The 26,133-nt window shown below is 48.0% G+C and overlaps 1 protein-coding gene across 1 annotated transcript in view; it reads right to left on the bottom strand.

Moving 5' to 3' along the window:
• Positions 1-752: 752 nt before the first annotated feature.
• LOC125941382 (uncharacterized) overlaps positions 753-26,133 on the bottom strand; it is a 41,584-nt gene continuing 16,203 nt past the window's right edge. Inside the window, exon 3 of the mRNA XM_049658509.1 lies at positions 753-1,104. Within this exon, the coding sequence (XP_049514466.1) occupies positions 882-1,104 (223 nt within the window). The 3' untranslated portion in view covers positions 753-881. The remainder of the gene's footprint in view (positions 1,105-26,133) is intronic.

Here is a 26,133-nt window from a genome sequence, read left to right as displayed (position 1 = left end):
AGTCCCGCAACGTTGCACGTTTTTCTGTAATTCTGGTTGGCGAAGCAATAGCAGCAGAAAAACCATTCGATACAATCAGCGTAACCATAGTTTGCTGTGACACAGAGTCATCTAACAAATCTATGTTAATGTCGCCTGCAGATACCAAAAGATACAGGTTCTCAGACGAAAAACGTAAGATTTTTTCATAGAAGCAAAAAAAAAAAGCTGTCAGGGTTTCCGTCTGGTGGCCTATAACACGCTGAAAACAGATATTTTCCGGCGCGAGCAGTAAGTATTTCAAAATCATCACATGTGACGCAAAATTCAGGAAATAGTTCGCATTCCATGCCTTCCACAATGGCCGCCTCATCGAGTAGTTTAGATTAAGGATTAGAATTGTGTTATCTTCCACTGGCAATTTTTAAAAATTTGGTGCAGCTAAATTGAAACACCTTGTATATAAAAGGGTGGCGTTCTCGCAAATGCTTTTCTGAGAAAATGGATCCCACCGGATTCAAAACGCGAGTAAACACTTCAGGTTCCTTCGTGTCATCCGCACTTCCTAGAAGAAGTGGCAGCACACCCCTCCCCGCCATTTTCCTGATATCCCAACGAACGGCTGTCCTTGCTTGAACCTTTCTATGTTTGGCATTTTACTATGCGTGACCACTCATTTTCCTCTCCCATTCAGGGTGAGTGAGTGAGAGATATATGAACGCTGCCAAGGAGAGAAGTTGACAAATAGATCTCCCTTTTGTCTATACGTTGGCTAGAGTGACAATTCTTGTTCGACCATTCTTCATAACATTCAGCTTCAATCTTTCACGGACCCTCCGAATTTTACTCAAACTGCACTAGTCCTACACACGGCTGTTAATACTATTTTTTTTAATGTAAGCTCATTTCGCTTCGTATACCTGTACGGTTTGAGTGTCGTCGTCTATCTTAAGGCGCAGTATGTGCACACCCGGAACAAGTTTGGTGTCCGAGAGTGGACAGTCGAGCTCGTGGTCCTGGTCATTGTACTGTCTCTTCACTTCAGCTTCCGTGCTACCCGGAGACTTCGGGTACTTGTATAATAGGTGGTGATGTAGTTTGTCGTGCTTATAGTTAAACTCGAACCTGCACAGTAGAAACAAAATAAAATACGCTGTTTAGAATTCTGAATGCAATAAAAGTCTTGCAAGACCTCGTTAGCTAGGCCAAAAACCGTTCGCACACTAGCAGCTTATACAGGCTTATACAGGCTTTGATCAATCCTAGATAAGTATGCTGCGTAGCGAGCCCCTCCTGATGGATGCGATGAAATGAAATGACATGCACAATAAGCATCACAGCCGCAAACGTGCACCCGTGTATGTACAAATAAAAATAACCGCCCAAGCACTCCGTACAGATGGTTATCCAGCGAAGCTGAAATGTGCGACCCCAGTGTTTACGACTGGATTAATCCCGACGGCTCAGTAAAGTATCTCTTAATTATTGGTTACGTATTTGTGTTTCTTAATGAGGTTACACGTTCGGCTGCGACGGAGAGTACGACGTCACTGACGGTATGCCGCAGTCCGCCATTGTCGTTTGCGTTCGATGTCTCGAGTTTGCTGGGCCGCGTGGTTAGCACCATTAGCCCGCCATCGCCGCTTCTGATTCTTCGAAATTAAATCACTTCAAAATTAAGTGTGTCCGTTACGCAAGACAATGAAAGGCTCATAACTTCTGAAGTAATGGCTCGTACCCCTTACAAAAATTTTCATTGAGAAGGCATTGAAATGCCATAGCTCAATATTGTCACGTGCCTTGTGAGAGAACAGGCGACGTGACGTTTATTGAGGGTAGCGGTTCCTGAAAAGCACGGTGCTGGCAGCTGGCTATCTAGCGGGCGGAGAAGCACGCGCACTTCTTTCTTGTTGTCCGTGGCTGCCTCTTAGCACTGTACTACGGAGTAAGATAGAAGATGATCGCCGGCACCGCTCGTCTGGAAGGGACACATTCTGAAACGCCGGTTCCTGCTTCACAGCGTGTTCGCCACATGGTGCTACGAATGATGAAGAAAAACTCTGCAGTGCAGAGGCGGGCCCAACAACCCGAAGGAGCAAAGGCGCGGGGACTCTCTCGCGGCGCCTGCTTGCCTATCCGTTTTGTCGCCTGCTCCGCGCACGCCCTGACGCCTGTAGCGCACATAGCTCTTGCGGTTCACGGAGTGACGTTAGCAGGAGAGATAAGTCATGTATCATTTTATTCAATTTATTTTATACAGGCCAAATGCAGGGCATTTGTCAGGTGGCCTATGTGGAACTTTACAAGGCACATGAACAGAAAATAAACAAATTACGGAAACTAAGACAGAAAGAAAAGCTATAGGAAATGGTAAGGCGATATAACGGCAGTTCGGGTGGTCTCAAGCAATGACAGACGACAGCGAAAAGAAGTTTTTATGCAAAAGCTGACGTTGATCACGCTTTTTTTTTTATCTGAGCACGCATCAATTGCTAAGATGCTTCGCTTGCTTCCTTGTTTCTCGCGGTGCTTTTCGTGTCGCCCGGTTCTCTTGCGTGCAGAATCGCCACATTCTCATTAAACCTAATAATTGGGAATTCCTGCCAGTGTTTCCTGCTCATTATTTCACAAGAGAAGCTCTGATTATGTGTCTGTATAACTGAGGGAATCATCTCGAAGGCGAGGCTGAGAATTTACAGAGTAGCCAGCCGGTATTTACACTGGCTAAACTCCTTGTCTTTCTTTCCCTTTCTTTCTCTCTCTCAACATTAAGGCATGTATCTGGACAAGGAAAGGAACCTGCACTCTGTGTAGTTGTAGACAAATTTAAATTGAGCTCCTCTCGTCCTTCCGCATTGCCGTCTTCTGGTTCCTCCTGGCATTCGGCATCATTGAGCTACGCCAGGCTTCCCCAAGTAAATTGAAGGAACGGCTCCGCTTGGAAGTCGAGGGACTTTCTTTACATCTAGTAGGACATCGTCTTTGTCTTTGCTGAAGTAACTATCAAAAATAAGGTGCTTCTCGAAGAGTTCGCGCACATATTTTGTCCATTGCTTTAAGCGCCCGCTTATTTCAGGAATTTTTTGACGCCACTGGTGCAGTAGTTGAAGATCAGATGGCGAAGCGAAGAGCGAAAACGTCTCGCGTCCTTTGCCACAACCAGATTTACAGCCCGGAACAAAACACTGTCCTGTTGCTCAGTCCCTTCATGCACAAGTATCAAGATACCTTGTTCCGTCCGGCATGAATAAACATACTGCAGACATGGTAAACAAAGCGAGGAAGACGAAAATTTCGCACCTTCGCTTCCGCGCAGACGTAGAAAAGTGAAAAAGAATCACTTCTGTTGTGTGCTTTTGTACAGCATCATTTATCGTCTGTTTCCTCTACAGACATCTAAAAATGTTTCGTATGCGTGCATAAAAGCGCTACTGCGTGTTTATTTGCGCTTTTATTATTTGTGCGCATATATGTTTTTGTGTTTGATTGCTGTCAAATTGAGACGGCCGAGGGTCCACGTTTGTAACAGACGACACGCTCTACAGTTGCCGCGCTGCCGGTTCTGCGCCGCCGTCGCCGCCGTCGCTGCCGGTCTCCGCCACTCAGCGCATTGCCGCATGGAAGCAAGCTGTTGAGTGTTTTCCACTGCGCCTCGACAGATGGCGCTACGCGATGTATAATTTACGTTACACGGTTTGTCCCGAGCGAATGCGTTGCGCGGCGGCGGAGTCGGCGGGCCTGTTTATCTTACTCCGTGCACTGTATCCACTACTGCTAGTAGAATTTCCCCCCTTCCTCGGAAAGAGCATAGGCTCGATGCTCAAGAAGCGGTGTAAGAAAAGGAGGGGCGAAAAGCATGGTCAAGGCAGGTGCTCGTGCAAAGGGCACAATGACAGCTACAGGAAAAACAAAAGCACAGCACAGCGCGACGGGCACAGTCTCAAGAAACATCAAGAAACCGCCATTGTCGTTTGCGTTCGATGTCTCGAGTTGTTGAGTTGATGTCTCTAACCGGCAGGCCCGTTTTACGCACGCCGCTATGTACAGAACGAAGAAAAAGGGCGCAGTGGCAGTGATCTGCGACCGCCGAGGCCACGTCACCTCCAGTGCATCGACCCGCCCCTGCACGATCACGGAAGCGGAAGAGCTGGCCATCGCGTTAGCCTTCCGCGAAGGCCAACACGCAAGCAAATCACTGACGATCCTCACGGACTCCCAGCAGGCCTGCCGCAACTTCCTACAGGGAAGAATCGCAAGACCTGCGGCACAAGTTCTAGCCCAAATACCCAAGTAGGACACTGGCGACAACACCATCATAACCAGCATTTGGATACCGGCTCACGCTGCCATCACGGGTAACCTGTATGCCGACAAAGCAGCTCGAGAATTTGCACATAACCGAGCACTCATCACGCCGACTGCAGATGACCCTGACCCAGTTGACCCCGAGTATTCAGCAATCCTGAACTACCACAGAGGGAGTCGCTTGCGATATCCCCCACCCCATCGAATACTAAAGACGAAGGATGCCGCTCCCTGGCGTAGGCTCCAGACAGGCACTTACACGAACGTACACATATTACAACGCATGCACCCCACAGCCTACAGGGACGAATGCCCGTGGTGTGGGGCCACACCAACCCTATACCACCTTACGTGGGAGTGCACGCTACACAACATAGAACACCATGACACGAACACGACGAGGGAGCAATGGGAGGCGCTGCTGTCCAGCTCGGCCCTCGACGACCAGGTAAAGCTGATCCAGAGAGCAGAGAAGATGGCAAGAGCCAGCGGAGCCCTGGACTAGGGGGCCCCGACCATTAGCGATGCCCCATTGGGGCAAGACAAAACTATCTTTGGATTAAAGTTTATCTATCTATCGATCTATCTCAAGAAACAGAGAGGTTGCAAACAGTAGCGTAAGTAGAAAGATGAATAAAAAAATAATCACCACGAACGCACAACATATGGTTTCATGTGCACAACGTGAGCTATGTCAGGGCGAGGTTGTTGTCTACGCCCTGTTTGCGCCGCACTGTCTGCAACGACTTCGTAGTTCACGTCACTAATGCGGCGCAGCACTTTGTATGGGCCAAAATACCGGCTAATCAGCTTTTCAGGAAGGCCACGGCGGCAAACAGTGGTCCACACCCACACTTGGTCTCCGGGACTGTAGCGCACTTGCCGGTGAAAGATGTTATAGCGCCGTGCATCTGCGTGTTGCTGCTCACCGATGTGCAGCCGCGCGAGCTGGCGGGTTTCCTCAGCGCGCTCAGCAAATTCTTCGGCGTCAGTCGTTAGGTCCTCGGTGTCGTGACACGGAAGCATAGCGCCCAGCATCGTCTGTACTTCGCGGCCGTAAACGATGTGAAATCGTGTGAACCGCGTCGTCTCTTATACGGCGGTATTATACGCGAAGGTCACGTAAGGCATGGAGGAAGGAAAAAAAACTAGGAGGGAGCGTCACGTGACAATCTTGAAGCCTAGTCATAAAAAATTTAGAGGAATGGGATGATGGGAAATAGGCCCTCACGTTATAGGCAATCGGTAGATTTTACTCGGCTCGCTTCGGTGGCTTCGGTTTCGTCTGCTGCGGGGGTTTCGGAATATGCGCACATACTCGGCGTGGCAAACGCGCGCCGAGGTTAGTGAAGGAAATCGAGTGTGTGAAGCAGTCGAGTCTCGCCGCCTAATTAGCAGACAGACGCCAAGGCTGTTGCGAACGAAGGCGTCGGTTAACCGGCATTGCGCCCAACAACCCGGGAGGACCACCTCAAGGACGACTGGTTGCATTTCGGTGTGGTTTCAGGGAAACGAGGGAACCTTTCGCCCTGCAAACGTGTGAAGGCAACCAAGCCGCCCTTCCGACGACGATTCGTTGCGTTTGACGACGCCTTCTGGGAAACAATGATGCCTTTCGCCCCCGCAAAATGTACACGCGATTAAGCGAGCGTACAAGGTCCGAAGCGACTGTCCCTACGGGAAAAAAAAATGCGTCCCGTCTTGTGCCCAAGGATGGACTGGCGAACCGGAGACTCCGAACATATTTAGGGCCGTGCCGGCCCGTAGCGCAGTCGACACTGTTGCTCGAGATCTGCTCAAAGTCTTCGGCCTCTTAGCAGACCGGCGGGAACTCCCGTTAGCAATAAGCGCACCTGCGTGATGAAGTGTTTTGTGCCAGCATGCCCTAATCGAACAGAAAATCTGCGCGATGGCCTGTCCTTCCATAGGTAAGCACAATGAACGTTTCTTTTATTTATGAAAATGGAACTCCAATATTCGCGATCGTTAGTGACTACGTGCTCGTGTGAGTTATAACTGACGAACTAGTGGTGCAATACTATTCAAGCCATTTTTTTTTTCAACTTTGTCATAATTCCCACTAAGTGTTAAACATTTATTTCTCTTTAAAGTACTTTTATCAGCTAGCGTACACTCCTAAAAAGGTACGATGTGAAACTATTTATTGTCGAAGAATTACATTTCCTGCTATAAAAATTATTGACTGAATTTTGTATGTATTTCTTGTGGCTGAAAACAATCAAAATTGCAATAAAACTAATTAATTGAAGAAACCATGAACGATTAGTCTTCACATAACATACCAAGTTTTGCAATAGTTGCCAAGAACAATAATTTTGTAGAGAATATTCTGTGCGTAGTAACTCGGCTTGTACGTGAGTGCAAAGTTCAAACATCATATATGTTGCAAAGTTCAATCATTCCCCATGTTGATGCTGAATATCATTTTCTTTTTTTTTCAGAAGATATGATGTTGGTTGACATATTTTAAACAACAGGTAAATAACAGTTGAGATGAAATAACACAGTTTTACTTTAAATTACAGGAGTGAACATCATTTTCATTCATTTATTAGTAGTAGTACCCTGAAGGCCTGGAGGCATTACAGAGGGGGCATTACATTACATTATGTATGTGTTACAGCTATATCTTTGATATTTTTGTGTGAAACATGCACTGCAAAGTTACTACAGCTCCATTTCCGCCGAGATTCAATTAGCTGTATGTGTATTTTAGAAGCACACTTAGATCAAAGATAGTTTTCTACACAAGGGGATGCGGTGTGTAGGGAAAGCATGCACAGATCATGCGAGGTCTTTTGCATGACTCTGCAAAGGTTGTGTAAATGCATTCCACAGCAAATGTTATTGTTGGACCTTAAAAATATCCGGTGGGTTATTCTTTAACTGCAGACGCTTGGAAAGGAGGATGCCACAGCAATGAGTCAACCTTAAAGTGAAGCAGCTACATCCACGGGAACATAACAGCATCAAGTTGAGCCAGTAAGTTGGTGCACAGCTGTATGCAGCCATAATGCATGTTTCCAGTTTGATCATACTTTTTTCATGACTGTGGTAGATGTCCCCCACCATTCCTGAAGCGAAATATGCTTTTCTTATATTCAGGCAGGTGTCTCTCAAGCCACAATGGATATGGCCATCTCTGAGGGCTTGTCTGATTGATGTGCTAGCAGAGGGTACTGCTACATCTGCTAGCGCGTCCTTGACTGATTCAGACATCGCTGATGAGCCTTCCGAAATCCAACATGTCCTGGCATGTTTGATTGTCGTAATGATCACAGAGCTTGCTTAAGACATTTTCTCACATGTGTGCCTTGGTTGATTCATGTTCTGATCTGCTTTGCAAAAATCTGGTGTTTCCCTGTAATATATATTTTGGATTTCACCTTTAAAGTAATTATTTAAGTTTCAAAAATGCATATGAGACTGTCATACAGCTTTTTGTAAGATGTTTTCGACAGATTTAAAAGATCTATTAGTAATGCTCAGAATGAAGAGAAAGATAGAACTGTTCAACCTATCATTGGCTACATTACAGCCCTTTTTTGACACAGGTGACAAGCATACTGCGTTCAAATTTCATTGTTAAAACTGGCAAAAGCAAGTGCTAATGAATGAAAGCCATATATGCTACATCATAATCGCATTTTAGTCAATCTAGGATAAGTACAAGATAAGGAAAATAAAACAAACTGCAGCAAAGCAGTGTTATGTAAGATGAAAAACCACTTTTTTTTCAGTAAAGTTGGAATAAGGAAAACACACTCCTTCTCTGAATTATACTTCAGCCATGTCCTCTCATTAAACACATAATTAACACCCTTGCTAGGCTCCAACATTTACAACAGTAATAAAATTTATAACATGCCAACTGTGCTGGTAAGCTTTATCAACATTTTTGGGGACAGTAGATGAAAAATACAGTATATAGCCACAGCCACTGATCTCCCTAACAATGTCCTGCTTGCTGGTCATTATTGTGCTTAAATTTTAAATGAAGACAATGATGTCGCTATTAGTCCCCAGGTTTTAGCTTCAACTGTGCATCTGGTGTTTCGTTTGCACGGTCAGCAATTTCAAGCTATGTTTCAGTAAGCAGTCCCTCCTCATTGCACTTGGTGTATTTTCTCCAGTCACCCAGTCCAAGGCCCTCCAGGACGCTCAAGGGTGAAGCTTCTGCAGCACTGCCTACACACAACCCAGCGACACCTCGAACAGCAAGGCATACTATGGTGAGGATAATACTCGACCACTACAATTTTTACATACTTGTTTCCTTAGGTAGCTACAAGTGAAGTGATATATATTTTCGTGGCAACTGTTTAATAGCTCAAGCATAATAAATGTCACTTACTGAACTGCACTTGGACACTTACATTTATGATCATGGCAACCATCTAATTAAATACTGAAACATTCATATTTGTTCGCAGCGGTATGAGTTTCCTCAGGGTTTGCATTAAACACCAATTATCGGCCAATAATCCTTTTTCAATTTTTCTTTTCCATTCAAATGACACAATAACTAGAAGACCAACAGGTTTTTCACAATTTTTTATGCTTTTTATATGTTCGATCGGTCACAATCAGCCGTGATATATGAGCTCAGTATATTTTGCCCACTCAAACTAAAACGCTTCTTTAAAACATCTCTCATTGAACTATGCTACATTGGCCTCTTCTGTGTTAGTTGTTTTGTACTTCCACCTTTCCTACCTGGGCCCAGATGGGCCTGCAGTATTTAGCAAATAAATAAACAAACAAAAATAAATGGCACTAGCAAGCTCGTGTGGATGGCAGTTTTATGCCCCCACAGTTTTTAAGTTCACAAAAGTGTAAACGGAAACCATCGTGAGCAATGTAATGACCTAAAATTAAGCATTATATTCTTCATAGCTTGCACAAGAGTGTATGCCACAACAATTAATTTGTTCTGCGTACGTGCTTTGTGTCATGTTGGTCGCTCATGCACCTGTTACAGCGCGTGATATTTTGCAGCCACAGCCAGCAGAAGACGCACCTGAAAAGGCATTCTGAGGCATGAAGTATGGCGTTACACAATTACAAACTGCGACCAAGAAGAAGATGAAGACTCTACGGCAATCCCATCAACAGCTTTTTCAAAAGGTTGCTCATCTCGAAAATGTCATAGAAGATTTATCTGACAATCGCATTCTAGGAAATGAGGATGTCGCCATATTGCAGAGTCTTGGTGGGGCACAAAAAGACTTGCTCATGCGTCAACTGCCACATAAGTCTGGTGCCAGCAATGTCACCCGCTTACTCGCCAGAGCTCAGGCCATTTGCACTGACTTTGCATTTTTATTCCCCTAGAGCATATAGATATGTACGAGCTGTTTTCAACACATGCCTCCCGCATCCAAAGACACTGTGTAAATGATATCAATCCATTGATAGGGCTGCTGACTTTTCAAAAGAGGCAATGACTGCATTGGCTATCAAGGTAAAGCACGGCTCTCCACATTATGCAATCTGGTTGTGGATGAGATGACCATTCAAAGAAGTAGTGTGGGATGGGAAAAGCTTCCATGGATATGTTGACATGGGCATTGATGTCAATGATGACAGCTTTCCAGTTGCCTAAGATGCATTTGTTTTAATGCTTGTTGCAATCAATGGCAGATTGAAGCTGCCGATTGGCTACTTTCTAGTGCATGGCCTTGGTGGTGAGCAGAGGCGCAATTTGGTGCTGCAAGCTGCTAGCTTCACTCACGAAAAAGGTGCACACATTGTGAGTTTGACCTGCGATGGCGCTGCAGCGAATTTGTCATTGCTGCACAGCCTTGGCTGCAAGATGGACCTGACTGAGCTGGATGCTTCTTTTCCACATCCAGTGACAAAAAAAGCTTTTCTTTGCCATGTTGTATCCCTGTCACATGTTGAAGCTACTGCGGCACACCCTGTTTGATAAAAAGGCTATTGTGATACGAACAAACAGTTCATATTGTTGAAACACATTGACGAGCTGCATTAAATCCAGTACACAAAGGGCCTACATTTGGCAAACAAACTTAGACAAGCACATATTACCTGGAAAAGCCAGCCCATGAAAGTCTCATTGTTGGCTCAAATGTTTAGTCAATCGGTAGCAGATGCTCTTGGTGACTGCAGAGCTCAAAAAATTTCAAAATTTTCAAACTCCTTCCCAACAGAAGAGTTTATCAGACATATCAACAATGCACTTGACATTTTAAATTCAAGACATCCAAGGCAAGAAGAATAGAAAGGACCACTGTGTCCTGAAAATGTGGCTCCTGTCACTGCGTATGTCAAAGAACTTATGGCCTACTTTTGCTCGGTTAGGGAGTCTGCAGCTGGTAAACTAATGACAGGGACCAACCAAAAGACAGACTTCATTTGCTTTGTCGTGTGCTTAGACAACCGTCCATACAACCACTTGGTTACAAAAAATGGCCTATTGGCATATCTTCCGACTTCCAAGCTCAGTCAGGACCACCTTGAGTTACTTTTTTGCTGCAATAAAATCATTTGGGGGCTGCAATGACAACCCAACAGCAATGCAGTTTGCAGCAGCATTGAAGCGTCTGATAGGTCGTAATGAGGTCAAGGACATTGATGGCGGAAATTGCTTTCTATTCGAACACATCGAAATTCTCTTTGTACGCTCCTCTGAAAAAACCATACTCCATCGATGTAATTAACCTCACTGCCCCTCAGAGAAGCCCTACAGCCAGTGAACCACTCACAGAAGCAATTTTACAGGATCATGGTTACTCTGCTGACCCAGGCAATGTGTCTAAGCTTGGGTGCCTGCGGCTCGCAGTACTTAAGAATTGCTACACAAGTTTTCTCGTCGGTGAATTATGTTCATGATGACCCACACAATTAATTCCTTTATCCATCAACTTCAGCTGTCCCACCAGGTTTTATGTTAAGGCATTTGTTTTTTGTGTGACTTTGTAAAGTGCATATATTGTTCAAGAGCGTTGTATGCAGATGTCAAACTTTTATAGAGGGAAAATGTGATACCTTATTGTAAATTCTGCAAGTACATGTTTGTTGTCTTGCTGAATGCTGTAGCTTGAATCGCCTGCATGCAAATTATACTTAAACAATTGTTCTGTTAAGCCCAAGCTAAACAGTGTGGACAATGACGGTAGGTTAGCTGGCCTACCTTTCACTAGAGCAAACTGTGTAATGACATGGACATGCTGTGAATGCTCTCAATGGATTATGTGTGAGCTAGGTATACGCTTGAGGATGACAATGTTTTTTTAATGTTTATCCTGTATATCTTTTACCTGACTTTTGTTGAAATTTGACACTGCCACCTGGAATACCGTTGGTGTTACTATTTAAAAAATTTAATGTGCTCACTCTGTTCACTTGCTTTACAATAGCCTTTTATGATGCCAGATTCACTGTAACCACAAACATTTGGTGTATACCACTCAATGAGTGTTTTAAATACTGTGAAATATTCATTCATTTGAGGTTCACAACGTAATAGAGCCATCGCGTCCTAATTGCGGTGTATTGGCTCAGCTTCGACGGTGCTAACTTTTTGTAGGTATGTGATACAACATAAGCTTTGTTGTACATTTTACTTGCAGCAAAATGCATTGTATTTTATAATAATGTTGACTTAATTACTTTGTGGGTCTGACCTCACATCAATTGTTTCAACTGACTTTGTGAACTACCACTATTTTTTTAATTTCTGCATATGTATTGCTTACTTTTCTGACAAGCACAATCACCGAAGCCTTTCGATATTTGTGAGGACAGCGCAGATATAAATATTATACAATTATAGCCCTGTATTGCATACAAGGCATTGTATACTTACAATGCCTTGTTTTGCTTACAATTCCTTGTATATAGGCGTTGCATACAAGGCATTGTAAGCAAAACTGCAGCTACATTCATGGACAGCTGATCCCATTGACCAGTTTTATTAAAGGTATCAATACTACGTGTGATATAGTTTACTTTGTATAACATTATTATACAAATGCCCTGTGGCATACAAGTATGCTAATACTGATACCGAAGAGCAGTGGCACAATAAGTTTTCCTACTTGCTGTTTATAACTTTCTTTTGTGTATTATCTTTGGAATGTACTTCATTTAAATTATAAATGTGGCTTCCTTCTGTATTTGTGCGAAATCTTCTGGCTTCTATAAGTGCAATAAACACTGAATAAAGAATGAAACAATTACTGTTGTCATAAAAATGTGCCTTCCATAGTACAAGTACACCAGCAACACAATGAATCCACAAGTGCAAATGAATGCTGCCATTTTTTCCTTGCCGCTATGTATTCAGTTTTCATGCCGTTTCACACTAGCAAATGAAGAAGGGTCCCCCTGGCAGTGTTTGATTCTAGGACATAACTATGCTGAGGGCCTATACTCGCATTCGGAAACAGCTGAATAAACTCTAGATAATGCACAAATTCCGCCCATTCGCTTTATTATATAACGAAAATGGATCCCCGAGGCGCGTCTCAACAGTGTCGTCGCACCACGCAATCTTGCAAAATAGTACACGTAAATCTGAATAAACGGCGATCACTTCGGCGTTTAGAATGCAGGCTAATGCTATTTATTTCTCTCAAAATGAAACACGCCCACCGGAGCCTTTCATTAAGCGAAAATGAGGCAAAAAAGTGTCTTTCAAAACATCTCGTTTCTTTCTAGGTGCAAGACAGCGTGACAAAAATTATTTCTCTCAAAATAAAACACGCACACCAGCCTTTTATTTGGCGAAAATGCGACAAAAAAAAGTGTCCCTCAAAACATCTCGTTTCTTTCTAGGTGCAAAACAGCGGGTCGAAAAATTAGCAAGATAATACACACCACAGCTTAAGGTGCACAACGGCTGATTTGACGAAACTTGAGTACGTAGGAAAAATAGACCACACTCGGGCGTCTGGACGGGTTTCGAGCCGCGAGCGCTGGCAACTCCACTAACCGCGGTTGTAAGCGCAAGTGACGCCTTGAAAATTTTCTGTCTTCATGAGTCAGACGCCCCAGTCTTGCTCCACGTTTCAAGGCATCGCATTTGAAGCGAAGAACGACGCGCGCAGTAGCAGAAAACCACCACACGCATACGGGCCTCCAAGCCAGTGACGGCAGGCGCCACTAAAAGTTACCACGTACCAAACAATCACGAATGTTCCGGCAACCTTGTGGGCCTTTTCCGCCCCATAAGGCACCGCGCACGGGGCCCCTGAGAGAGGGAGGGGTGGCTTCAGAGGAGGTTGGCTTGCCGATGCTAGCGGCATCATGTGACCCTCCCTCCCAGTATTTTTTACCTCCATGACGTAAGGCAAGATGGGATCCCATGTTTTGGGCTGGACGTCGATGTACATAGAGATTATGTCTGTGATGGCCTTGTTTAATCGCTCCGTAAGTCCATTGGACTGCGGATGGTAAGCAGTCGTCTTTCGATGCCTGGTGTTGCTCAAATGAAAAATTTCGTCCATGAGTTGTCCCGTAAATGCCGTTCCTCTGTCTGTGATAACAGTGGATGGGGCACCGTGACGCAATACAATGTGACACATGTGACACAAGCTACGTCAGAAGCCGTGGCTTGTGGGAGCGCCTCCGTCTCGGCATAGCGGGCTAAATAGTCAGTGGCGACGATCACCTACTTGTTGCCGTCGGTTGACAGAGGAAAATGCCCCAGGATGTCCAAGCCGACTTGGTCGAATGGCTTATGAGGTGGTTCGATGGGTTGCAATAACCCGGCGGGCTTCAGGGGTGGTGACTTTTGTCGCTGACATTCACGGCAGCCTTTAACATACTGTTTGACGCTTGTCGCAAGCCCGGGCCAGTATTACATCTCGCGCAATCTAGCAAGCGTTCGTGAGGAGCCGAGGTGGCCAGACGTAGGCTCCTCGTGGCAAGCGTAAAGAATATCGTCCCGCAAGTCTTTGGGAACTACTAAAAGGTAGGCCCGGTCATTCGGGCGGGCGTTCTTCTTGTAGAGCACATTGTCTCGTAGACAGAAGGACGTCAAGACGTGACGTAGATGGCGTGGTATGGATGTTTGACGGCCCTGGAAGTGGTCGATGAGAGGTCGAATTTCAGCGTCGTCACGCTGCCATTTGACCAAGACCGACGTAGTAAGGGCGCCCAGGAAGCCGTCGTCGTCCTCTGACTGTCGACTGACAGATTCGGTGGGAGCACGCGACAACGTGTCGGCGTCTTTGTGCTTGTGGCCAGATTTATAAACTATCATCATCATCATCATCATCATCAGCCTATATTTATGTCCACTGCAGGACGAAGGACTCTCCCTGCGATCTCCAATTACCCCTGTCTTGCGCTAGCGTATTCCAACTTGCGCCTGCGAATTTCCTAACCTCATCATCCCACCTGACTTTCTGCCGTCCTCGACTGCGCTTCCCTTCTCTTGGTATCCATTCTGTAACCCTAATGGTCCACCGGTTATCCATCCTACGCATTACATGGCCTGCCCAGCTCCATTTCTTCCGCTTAATGTCAACTAGAATATCGTCTACCCCCGTTTGTTCTCTGATCCACACCGCTCTCTTCCTGTCTCTTAACGTTACTCCTAAGATTTTTCGTTCCATTGCTCTTTGTGCTGTCCTTAACTTGTTCTCAAGCTTCTTTGTTAACCTCCAAGTTTCTTCCCCGTATGTTAGCACCGGTAGAATGCAATGATTGTACACTTTTCTTTTCAACGACAGTGGTAAGCTCCCAGTCAGGATTTGGCAATGCCTGCCGTATGCACTCCAACCTAATTTTATTCTTCTGTAAATTTCTTTCTCATGATCAGGGTCCCCTGTGAGTAATTGACCTAGATAAACATATTCCTTTACAGATTCTAGAGGCGGACTGGCGATCCTGAATTCTTGTTCCCTTGCCAGGCTATTGAACATTATCTTTGTCTTCTGCATATTCATCTTCAACCCAATTCTTGCACTTTCTCGATGAAGGTCCTCAATCATTTGTTGTAATTCCTCTCCCTTGTTGCTCAATAGTGACTATAGTGATAACTATAGTAACTATAGAATAAACTATAGTGAGTTCAAATTCCTGTAGCCGCAAGCTCCACCGTGCCAGTCGGCCTGAAGGATCGCGTATGTTTGCCAACCAACATAGAGCATGGTGGTCTGTCACCACTTTGAAGGAACGGCCGTAGAGATAAGGGCGAAACTTCGTGATCGCCCAGACGACCGCGAGGCACTTTTTCTGTAGTAGAGTAGTTCGCCTCAGCACGGGACAGCGAGCGGCTAGCATAAGCTATTACTTTTTCAAGGCCGTTTGACGTTGGACGAGTACTGCGCCAAGGCCGATGGTACTTGCGTCAGTATGCACCTCGGTTTCAGCCTCTTCGTCAAAATGAGCCAGGATGGGTGCTGACTGCATGCGTTGTCGTAGTTCAGCGAAGGCCGCCTGTTGCTCATGCGTCCAGGCAAATGGCGTGTCATCCCTGGTAAGGCGAGTCAAGGGTTCCGCAATCTTAGAGAAGTTGTCGATGAAGCGGCGATAATACGCACACATGCCCAGGAAGCGTCGGGCGGCCTTCTTGTCGGCAGGAGGAGGAAAAGCTGTTACAGAGGCAAGTTTCTCGGGATCGGCTCGAACTCCTTTGGCGCTGACGACGTGTCCGAGAAACTTGGGCTCTTCATAACCGAAGTGACACTTTTCTGGTTTAAGCGTGAGATCAGCAGATCGGAGTGCCTCTAGCACATGCCGCAGGCGATGAAGATGTTGCTCCAATGTTTCAGAAAAGACAACTACGTCGTCAAGATACACAAGGCAAGTCTGCCACTTCAATCCAACGAAGACAGTATCCATCCGCTGGAAAGTGGCTGGGGCTGAACACAAACCGAAAGGGAGCACTCGAAATTCGTAAAGGCCGTCGGGAGTCACAAAGGCAGTTTTCTCGTGGTCTCGTTCGTCGACCTCGATCTGCCAGTATCCACTTTTCAAATCGAGTGACGAAAAGTACTGGGCACGCCGCAGCCTATCTAACGAATCGCCGATACGTGGCAGTGGGTACACGTCCTTTTCAGTTACGTTGTTGAGCTTCCGGTAGTCGACGCAAAAGCGTAGCGTTCCGTCTTTTTGTCAAGAACCACCGGGTGCGACCATGAGCTGTTGGGAGGTTCGATCACGCCGTCTTCAAGCATCTCTCGTACTTGCGTACGAATCGCTTCGCGTTCCTTTGCCGACACGCGGTAGGGCTGCTGGCGTATCGGGCGTGCGTCGTCGCATGTGATGATCCTGTGCCTTTTAACGGAAGTTTGGCGTACCTTAAACGCGCTTGCGAAGCATGCACTGAATTCAAGCAAGAGCTCGTGCAGTGCTGCCTGTTTGTCTTTAGGTAACTCTGAATTAATGTCGACGTTCCACAGTGACTTGTCAGCTATCCTCACTGGTTCAGGGGTGAAACATTGAGCAATTCTGCAAAATATATGCACAGCGAGTTTCACTTCGCCTGCTTAGCTTGTCCACTTGACTAAGGAATTTCGTCCTTCATTCTGCGTACATGAAAGAGCTAGTATTGGCGAGCAGCCCAGAGTTGCCAGCATGGTGTTTTCTATACTGCTAACCTTGGGCGATGTTGCGGTCAAAGAGTGCGGTAACATTCATAAATCGCTGTAGCGCTTTTGTGTCCTTTTTTTTTGTAGCAGCGGTATGCGCGGCCATAGTCCCAAGATCTCGTTCAAGGTGTGTGGTTTTCTGTACAACTGATTTAGAGCCGTGCAGAGATCACGTCTTTCATTTTCAAAGGTTGGGCAAGTAGCCCAAGGAGTGTTCTATAGTATACAAGACTCCGCAGGCATTGCACTCGGCGCTGTCGGCCCTCCCAATAACGGAATTGATCCCGGTCCTGCGAAATTGGATGTTCGTCGAAGCTGTTGAAAACTACCACTACAGCTACTGAGGGGGGTATGTAATGCTTATTAAAGCATGTCTCACTCATTCGTCCGCCAGCGCAGAACACGCACTGTAGGAACGCCAACTTACACAATGGAACTATCGGCGCATCTGCTCACGCAATAGAACAACGGCGCACGACATAGGTATCGTAGAACACAACAGTTTCCAATCGCAGTTGGATCGATAAGTACAGTGATAACTGCAACGCCACGCCACCCAGACGAACTGTATATATCTGCATTGAATTACGTGGGTCACGCAATGCATTCCCGGCTGTCAACATGGGTAGGCCGTGGGTGCAGCGCACGGCAGAAGACGCTGCCGTGCGCGAACGTAAGCGCCAGCGCGATCGTGCCCGTAAGGCCGATCCCGTGTATCGGCAACGGCATAACCTCTGACCGTCTACCACATCGATCACAAGGCAATCAGTCAGTCAGTCAGAAGTGGTTTTATTTGGGCATTGAATGAATTACAAAGTTTGTGTATACAGAAGGAGGTCCCATAGTCGGAGACTGAATCGGGACCTCCTACAGTAGTTAATGTAACAAAATTAATTAAAGCAGCAAACAGCAGTATACTGTGCAACTGTAAAGTCGTCCTTGAAAGTGTGAGTGTAATGAATAGCTACATGATCGAATAGAAAGGCTATGCAACTTAACTAAACGTGTCTCCTTTCAACTTCAACGTTCAAAAAATACAATCCTAAGCAAGCAGTCAAATCACATATACATCGCATCGGGTCACTCAGCATTTCTTGGGTTCTTTGCGTGGTCGTTGGCTTTGGATTTTGATTCACTTTTCATAGGAGAAACCTTCGCGTTCAACCATCTTTCTTTAAGAAAGGGACTTGGATTTTCGTTTAGTGTAATGGTAGTAAAAGGAACTTATAGCAATGGTATTGTAGCCCGGGAGAACTCGGGAACCCGGGAGAATGCTTATTTCACCGAGCGACACGCTGCCATGGCTACCTGGTCGGAGCCACAGTTCGACCCACCACTGCCACCGTTCTCGTCCCGCTGCGTCGGCGTATGGTTCGCCCAATTCGAAGCTGCCCTGGAGCTGTATACCATCTGGCTCCAGGAGGTTCAAGTACCAGGTGCTACTTCACGTCCGGGACACCAATGTAGGAGGACGTAACGGCGGCTGACGAGCCGTGCCGTCGTCCCTACTCAGACGGACGAAGGCGGCGAGCCGAGCGGTGGCTGCGACGACCACCGTGGCTAGCTTTCAGAACGGCACTGCGCGTGCCAAGCTTGCGCTTCGAGCACGCGCTGCGCTTCTTTATTTTAGGGGCGAAGCTCCTTATAGCGGCACCCATTCGTCCCCGTCGTCGTCGTCGTAGTAGTAGTGTGTAACGAGTCTGAGAAAAATGAGAAAAAAAAATTGCCGCGTATCTGCGTGCTTCGCTGCAAATGTCGTCGAAAGACGATAGTCTTCTGCCGGCCGTACTACATGAGTGCTGGTCTGATCCGCGGCCACCCGTGATGCTGTTCTCATACCATTTCCATCCTGGTATGATAAATGCAATGGAGGTTTGTTTGAACAGATTTCATTTTACCGCATTATTTCATCAAGCAGCCATTTATATTTTGCCCTGCCTCAGACAGCGCTTCCTTTATGTTGAATCGGCCGCATCTGGCTGGCATTGATAAAATTGAGGAGGCGCGCATAGCATGGCATTTTCAGCGCAGCTTAAGAAACTAGGGTCTTTAGAGTTACGTATCTATGTATTTTCTATTAAAGGAACACACCTCCTAATACTTACCTAGTGATGTTGCGCCTCAGATATGCGTAATATTTACTTTGTGATCGATAACGTTCACAAGTATGAACAGCCGTACCAGTTTAAGTAGTGTGGGCGGTAAGCAAGTGGTCCAACTTTGGCTGGGTGGCTGAATCGGCTGACAGACAGACAGACAGACAGACAGACAGACAGACAGACCAAATTTTCAGCGTTTAAGTTCCCCAAGAAAGACTATCGTCTTTAAAAATTCCGAAGTTGTGTCCGTAGCGCGGAATCGAACCAGGGACCCCTTGCTTCCGAGCGCGCGGCGTTAGCCCACTACGCCACGAAGCGGACATGGACACACGCACCACGATGGCAATAAATACCCAACATTAACGAAAGGCAGCGTTTCTAGCGCGTTTCTAACGCGTTTGTGCTAGCGCGTTACGGCCCGTGTAAGAAGCTGGTGTAAGACGCTGTGGCCTCTCCGCCTTACCTTTAACGCGTTTCGAACGCGCTGCCCAAAGCGGTGGCAAGTCAAGTTCAAATCGAGGAGCGTTTATGAATACGGGGGGTATACTCTCTCGGCAGTCATGTGATGGCGTCGGCTAACGCGGTGCACGTTCCGGCATGTGTAAATGGCTGCGTAAGACGCTGTGGCCGCTCCCCCTTACTAGAGAGTACTGCACGTTTCTAACGCGTTTGTGCTAGCGTCCCCTTAAGCGGGAGATCCGATGATTCCCTCCGGAGCTTCGCCCACTCATCATCATTCACCCCGTGGATATGCAGTGAATTTTTTTCTCTTTCTTTACAGCCGGCACCAAGGCGCCGGCTGAGAGAGCCTACGGAGCCTACATGCAAGCGCTATTTTATGTAGGCTCCCTAAGAGAGCCGACCAAAGCGCCCCGCGTTGTGGCGTCGGCAGGCGCTACAGTTTTAAAAGGAGTATTTATAATTTTGGCAGCGTGCCGCCGCTGGTGGTACTGCCGTTCCTTTTCCCTTTGCCATTTCTCGCAGTCGCGCTGCCCCTCGGGAATACCAAATATGCGTTGCCTACGTATACATATTGACGTGGAGTAAGCTGCACACTACAAGCACCGATCGTCAGACGTCAGCTGCCCACTACAGGCCCAAGATCGCCAGAGAGAAGACGACGAAGGGCGCAGGTGTTCGCGCGTTCTCTTGAGTGTCGGCCATCATTAAAGAAGGCTGTTCTCTTTCGGCTAGCCCCGATTAATTATCTTCCTGACAATTTACTGGTGGAGGTGCTGGGTATATATGTTAGCTTTGCCGGAGACGCAGCGTACCCCTGACTCATCCCCAGTGAGTAGCCCGGGAGAGATTACTCTTGTGCACGCACGCACCAGCCGCCGTCTACAAGGGCTCCAACCTGAGCCCGGTCTTTTGCCCGATCGTATCCGGACGATGAACCTGAGCCCACAGTCTCCTGCTGCGGCTGTTCCGCCGGCGCAGTTCATCTTCAACCAGCCACAGACGCGGATTGCATTCCACGGAGATGCTACTGAAGACGTGGAAGATTGGCTAGACCATTTCGAGCGGGTCGCCGAATGCAACGGATGGAACGAAGAGCGCAAGTTGCGCAACCTGTAATTCGCCCTCCAAGACTCCGCGAGGACGTGGTTCCATAACCATGAAGCTACATTGACTTCGTGGCTTGAATTTCGACAATAGCTGATCGCCACACATTCCAACATGGTCAGGAAGGAGCGAGCGGAGCTGGCCATACAGGCAAGATTCCAAGCCCCGAACGAGGGCGTTACCACGTATACTGAAGACATGGCTCGGCTCCTCAGACGTGCGGATGCCTCAATGGCCGAAGACAAGAAGGTCCGACATTTGATGCGCGGTGTGAAGCAAGAAATCTTCGCTGGACTTATTCGGAAACCGCCCACAACACTTACGGACTTCCTTGCTGAAGCGACAGCAATGGAAAGCGCCCTTCGACTGCGTGCCACACAATACAACCGTAACGTGATGGAACTTTCGCACAGCCCCTCCTGCATGACTTCGGCATACCACCTCGACGACCTACGCGAATTGATAAGGGCTGTGGTAAGAGAAGAGCTCCACAAAATGCAGGTAGCCGACGCGCCGACAGCCCGAATTACTGTGGCGGAGATAGCGCGCGACGAGATTAGGCAAGCCGTCCAAGCTCCTGAACGCTACGAGATACCACGACAACGGGAGCCAGTTGCAATGACTTATGCGGACGCCGTACGACGACCGTCGCTGTACTGCCCCTCAAACATCATGCGCCCCTCTGAACAAACAGAAGTAGTGTTCAGGCGTCGCAGTCCACCGTCCATCGAGGAGTCGAGGCCCAGGAAAAGCGACGTCTGGCGGGCTCCTGACCTCAGGCCCCTATGTTTTCATTGCGGAGAGGCTGGCCACGTCTACAGGATGTGCCCCTATCGACGCGTCGGCCTCCGCGGTTCCCTCCAGGTGCACCTCGCCCACGACCTGGTCAGCGCCCGATGGAGATAGAGAACTTCATCGCCAGTCGTGACAGTTCATTCGAGCAGCGAAGGCACGAGCCCCGTTCTGCATCGCCTGGTCGATACCAATCCCCAAGTCCCTCATTTCATCCAGACGATCGTAGACGTCGTTCACCCAGCCCTGCAAACCCGGAAAACTGAGTACAGTGACTCTGGAGGTGACGCCGCTGACGCCGAGCGCATCGAATATCCTCCATCACGACGACAACGACGACAACGCACCGACGTTCAGTCCCACTCAGGTGCCCAAAGGCAAGTGGTCACTTCGGACATAATGGTTAACATAGAAGACGAAGAAGTCACGGCAATAATTGACACTGGTGGGGGCAGCTCGATTATGAGCAGTAAGCTTGCGTCAAAGCTAAAGAAAGTTTTTACACAGTGGACTGGGTCGCAGGTCCGTGCTGCTGGAGGGGATCTACTATTTCCCGTGGGCAGATGCACCGCTTGGGTAAATATTCGTGGATTTACGTACGTCGGGGACTTCATTATTCTGCCCAGCTGCTCGAGGGACCTGATACTCGGCATGGACTTTCTACAGGCGAATGGAGCCATAATTAACCTGGAAAAACCACGCGTGGCGTTCTCTACAGCAAAAGCCATAGCAAGTGACGCTGGCGACGAGAATCACACCGAAAACGCCTTGCGCATCGTCGAAGACAGCATAACGGTACCGCCAAGAAGCAGCCTGCTGACCCTGGTAACGTGCGACGCATTCGACGGCTCTGAGGGCATCGCCGAGGCAAACATTCCGTTAATCCTAGAGCGGAACATCTGCATTGCACGGGGCCTCGTTAAGCTTCAGCACAGACGCTCATTAGTCCTGCTGACAAACTTCAGCAACGAATATCAGCACTTACCGCAAAGCACAGCTGTCGCCTTCCTCCATGAAATTGCTGCCTTCACTGATGTCGCCTCGCTAGAAACGGCTTCCCCTAATTTATCGAAAGAGGTCTACCTGAGCAATCGCATTTAGATTAACTCCGGCTTATCGGAACGAAAGGAACAGCAGCTACTGGACCTTGTCAATGACTTCTCTGGATGCTTCTCGACCGAGTCTAAAGTACGGCGCACCTCCGTTACGAAGCATCGCATTCCTACGGATGAGTCAGCACGCCCCGTTCGTCAGCATCCTTACCGCGTTGCTCCTACGGGAAGCGAGGTGATAAGGCGCCAGGTTCAACACATGTTGAATGATGACGTGATTCAGCCATCCATAAGTTTTTGGGCGTCACCCGTCGTTTTACTTAAAAAGAAGTACAATACACTACGCTTCTGCGTAGACTACAGACGGCTGAAAAGTGTCACCAAACGCGACGTTTATCCCCTGCCACGGATGGATGACGCTCTGGATCGTCTACGCCACGCCCAGTTTTCTCCTCGTTGGATCTTAAGTCTGGGTACTGGCAGATCGAAGTAGATGAGCGTGACCGCGAAAAAACGGCATTTGTGCCTCCTGATGGATTATATGAATGCAAAGTCCTCCCATTCGGCCTGTGTTCCGCACCTGCCACATTTGAGCGGATGATGGACACTGTTCTCTCTGGACTGAAATGGCAGACGTGCTTAGTCTACTTAGACGACATTGTGGTGTTTTCAAGAACGATTGATGAGCAACTAGAACGACTTAGGAATGTACTCCTCGCAATCAGCAAAGCAAATCTGACTATCAAGCCTGAGAAATGTCATTTTGCCTTTCAGGAGCTGAAGTTTCTCGGACACGTAGTCAGCCCCCGCGGTGCTCGGCCAGACCCCGAGAAACTAGCTGCCGTCGCTGAATTCTCGCTGAAATTCACAAACAAGAAGGCAGTTCAGCGATTACTAGGTCTCTGCACTTACTACCGTCGTTTTGTCGAAGGATTTTCAAGGATCGCCGAACCATTAACGAGGTTAACACGCGAGAATGTACCCTTCACGTGGACGGAAGAACAACAGGAAGTCTTTACAGAATTGCGGAAGCGACTGCAAACAGCCCCCGTATTCGCGCATTTCGACGACAAGGCTGACACAGAAATCCACACAGACGCCAGCAACGTGGGACTCGGTGCTATACTCGTTCAGTGGCAAGACGGCGCCGAACGAGTACTGGCCTACGCGAGCCGCAGTCTCACAAAGGCGGAGGTCATCTATTCCACGACTAAAAAGGAGTGTCTAGCTGCTGTTTCGGCCATCGGCAAGTTCCGACCCTACCTTTACGGCCGCCTTTTTCGCGTAGTAAGTGACCACCACTCACTGTGTTGGCTTGCGAGTCTTAGGGACCCTTCAGGCCGCCTCGCTCGTTGGAGCCGCCGCCTTCAGGAGTACGACGTCACAGTGGTATATCGATCCGGACAGAAGCACGGCGATGCTGACTGCCTCTCACGTGCACCGATACCTTGCAAGCCCAGTGACTTAGAACAAGATTTCCCGTTTCTTGGTGTAGTAGAGACTGTCGAGATGGCTGACCTCCAACGTGCAGACAGTACATTGCTTCCCCTCATCAGATAACTTCAGGTAGCGGACGTTGTTGTTCTACGACCGATGTCACGAGGTCTGACTTCTTACTGCCTTCAGAATGACGTGCTCTACAAAAGAACTTCGAAAACAGCCAATAAACGTTCCTTCTTGTCGTCCCAGTTTCACTGAGCGAAGAAGTACTGCAGGCGTGTCATGACGACCAGTGTGCCGGACACTTAGGCTTCGCCAGGACGTTAGCGCGCATACGCCAGAAGTATTACTGGCCACAACTGTTCTCGTCCGTTCAGCGTTACGTGAGAAGCTGCCGTGATTTCCAACGGCGCAAGGTTCCACCTTTGAAACCTGCTGGTCTTCTGCAACCCCTAGACCCTCCTCCAGCACCGTTTCAACAGGTGGGCATGGATGTCCTCGGTCCGTTCCCTACGTCATCCGCAGGAAACAAATGGATAGCCATCGCAACGGAATACCTAACGCGGTACGCAGAAACCAAAGCTGTGCCCCGCGGAACCGCTACAGAAGTCGCGATGTTTTTGTCCATGAAATCGTGCTACGTCACCGGGCCCCTTCCGTCTTAATAACCGATCGAGGAACTGCGTTTACTGCTGACTTAATGGAGGAGATTGTCACGCTGACCCACACCAATCATCGAAAAACCACGGCCTATCACCCACAAACTAATGGACTAACTGAGCGCCTCAACAGAAATATGGCCGATATGATCTCGATGTACGTTGACGTAGAGCACAAGTCCTGGGACCAAATTCTACCATACGTTAAATTCGCATACAATACCGCTGCGCAGGAAACCACCCGATTCACACCATTTCAACTGGTTTATTGGCGCTGCGTAACAACACCTTTAGACGCCATGCTCCCGGTAGACAACGGAACAACAAGAAGTGACAATGCTGACGAAATCGTCCAGAAAGCCGAAGAAGCTCGACAGCTTGCTCGCAACCGCATCCGCAAACAGCAGAGTGTCGATGCCCGCCGTTACAACAGTGGCCGAAGGAACATTCAGCACGAACCCGGCGACTACGTTTGGGTGTGGACACCCGTCCGTCACCAGGGGCTGTCGGAAAAATTACTGCGCAGATACTTTGGCCCGCACAAGATCGTCAGGCGGCTTAGCGACGTGAACTACGAGGTCGTCTCTCAGAGTACTAATATGAGCTCTAGCCGACGGCAGGCACGAGCCGAGATTGTCCACGTAGTACGGATGAAGCCGTACTATACGCCCTCGAAGAAGTGCCCCTCTGATCCGCTCTCTCCCACGCCCTCTGACGCCCTTTACCCTGTCCGACCGGTGACCGGGACAGTCGCTTTTCACGTGGGGAGTAATGACGCGAAGTAAGCTGCCCACTACAGGCACCGATCGTCAGAAGTCAGCTGCCCACTACAGGCACAAGATCGCCCGAGAGAAGACGAAGGGCGCAGGTGTGCGCGCGTTCTCTTGAGTGCCAGCCATCATTAAAGAAGGCTGTTCTCTTTCGGCGAGCCCCGATTAATTATCTTCGTGACAATGTATATAGCGGCGCTGCAACTACAATGAAATCAGTCGTTAGGCTGTTTCTCGTATATATGAAAGGCTAACGACGTCACTCCCGACGTCGCAACAGTAACCTTTACCGGGAAACGCATGCAGGCAGCACGGCGTGCGTGCTCTGCATTGTAATCAGGAGCGTCTTATCATCAATTATGTGGTTTGGATGCTTGTTTTGGGCTTGTTATTTATGCACTTTTCGCTTCAATCGCCGCAGACTCGCTTGTAAATAATAAAGGTTTCTCAAAAATTTACCCCTGCACCACCCGCGTCGGCCACGTCTACGTTCAGACCGCCCTCTCTTTGTCGTCATTCCGAGCTCGCGCATGCGTAGTTTTCTTCCGCTCTCCCGTGACGGCGGCACCGTCGTTCGCTGTCGGCAAGAGAAGCTGCATTTTGATTTGAACTCCTCTCGTCGTAATGGGGAGGCCGCATATAGTGCGCACTCCCGAGAAGCAGCGCACCTATGATAAGCGACGGCGAGAACAGATACGAGAACGCCATCAGCGGCAGTGGGCGGCAGTCACCGATGAAGATCGTTCCCGAGAGGCCAGACGCAAGCGGCTGGTCACGCAAGATGATGCTAAACAGCTTCACTGGTCATCCACCTTCCCATAGTGGAATGGCTCATTATTTTTTTAAATCGCTGAAGTTATTTTTCCGGAGGACGCGCTGCGAAA

This window comes from Dermacentor silvarum, chromosome 11, assembly GCF_013339745.2.
Source record: "Dermacentor silvarum isolate Dsil-2018 chromosome 11, BIME_Dsil_1.4, whole genome shotgun sequence".
Taxonomy (NCBI): Eukaryota; Metazoa; Arthropoda; class Arachnida; order Ixodida; family Ixodidae; genus Dermacentor; species Dermacentor silvarum.
This window is presented reverse-complemented; position numbering and strand designations above follow the sequence as displayed.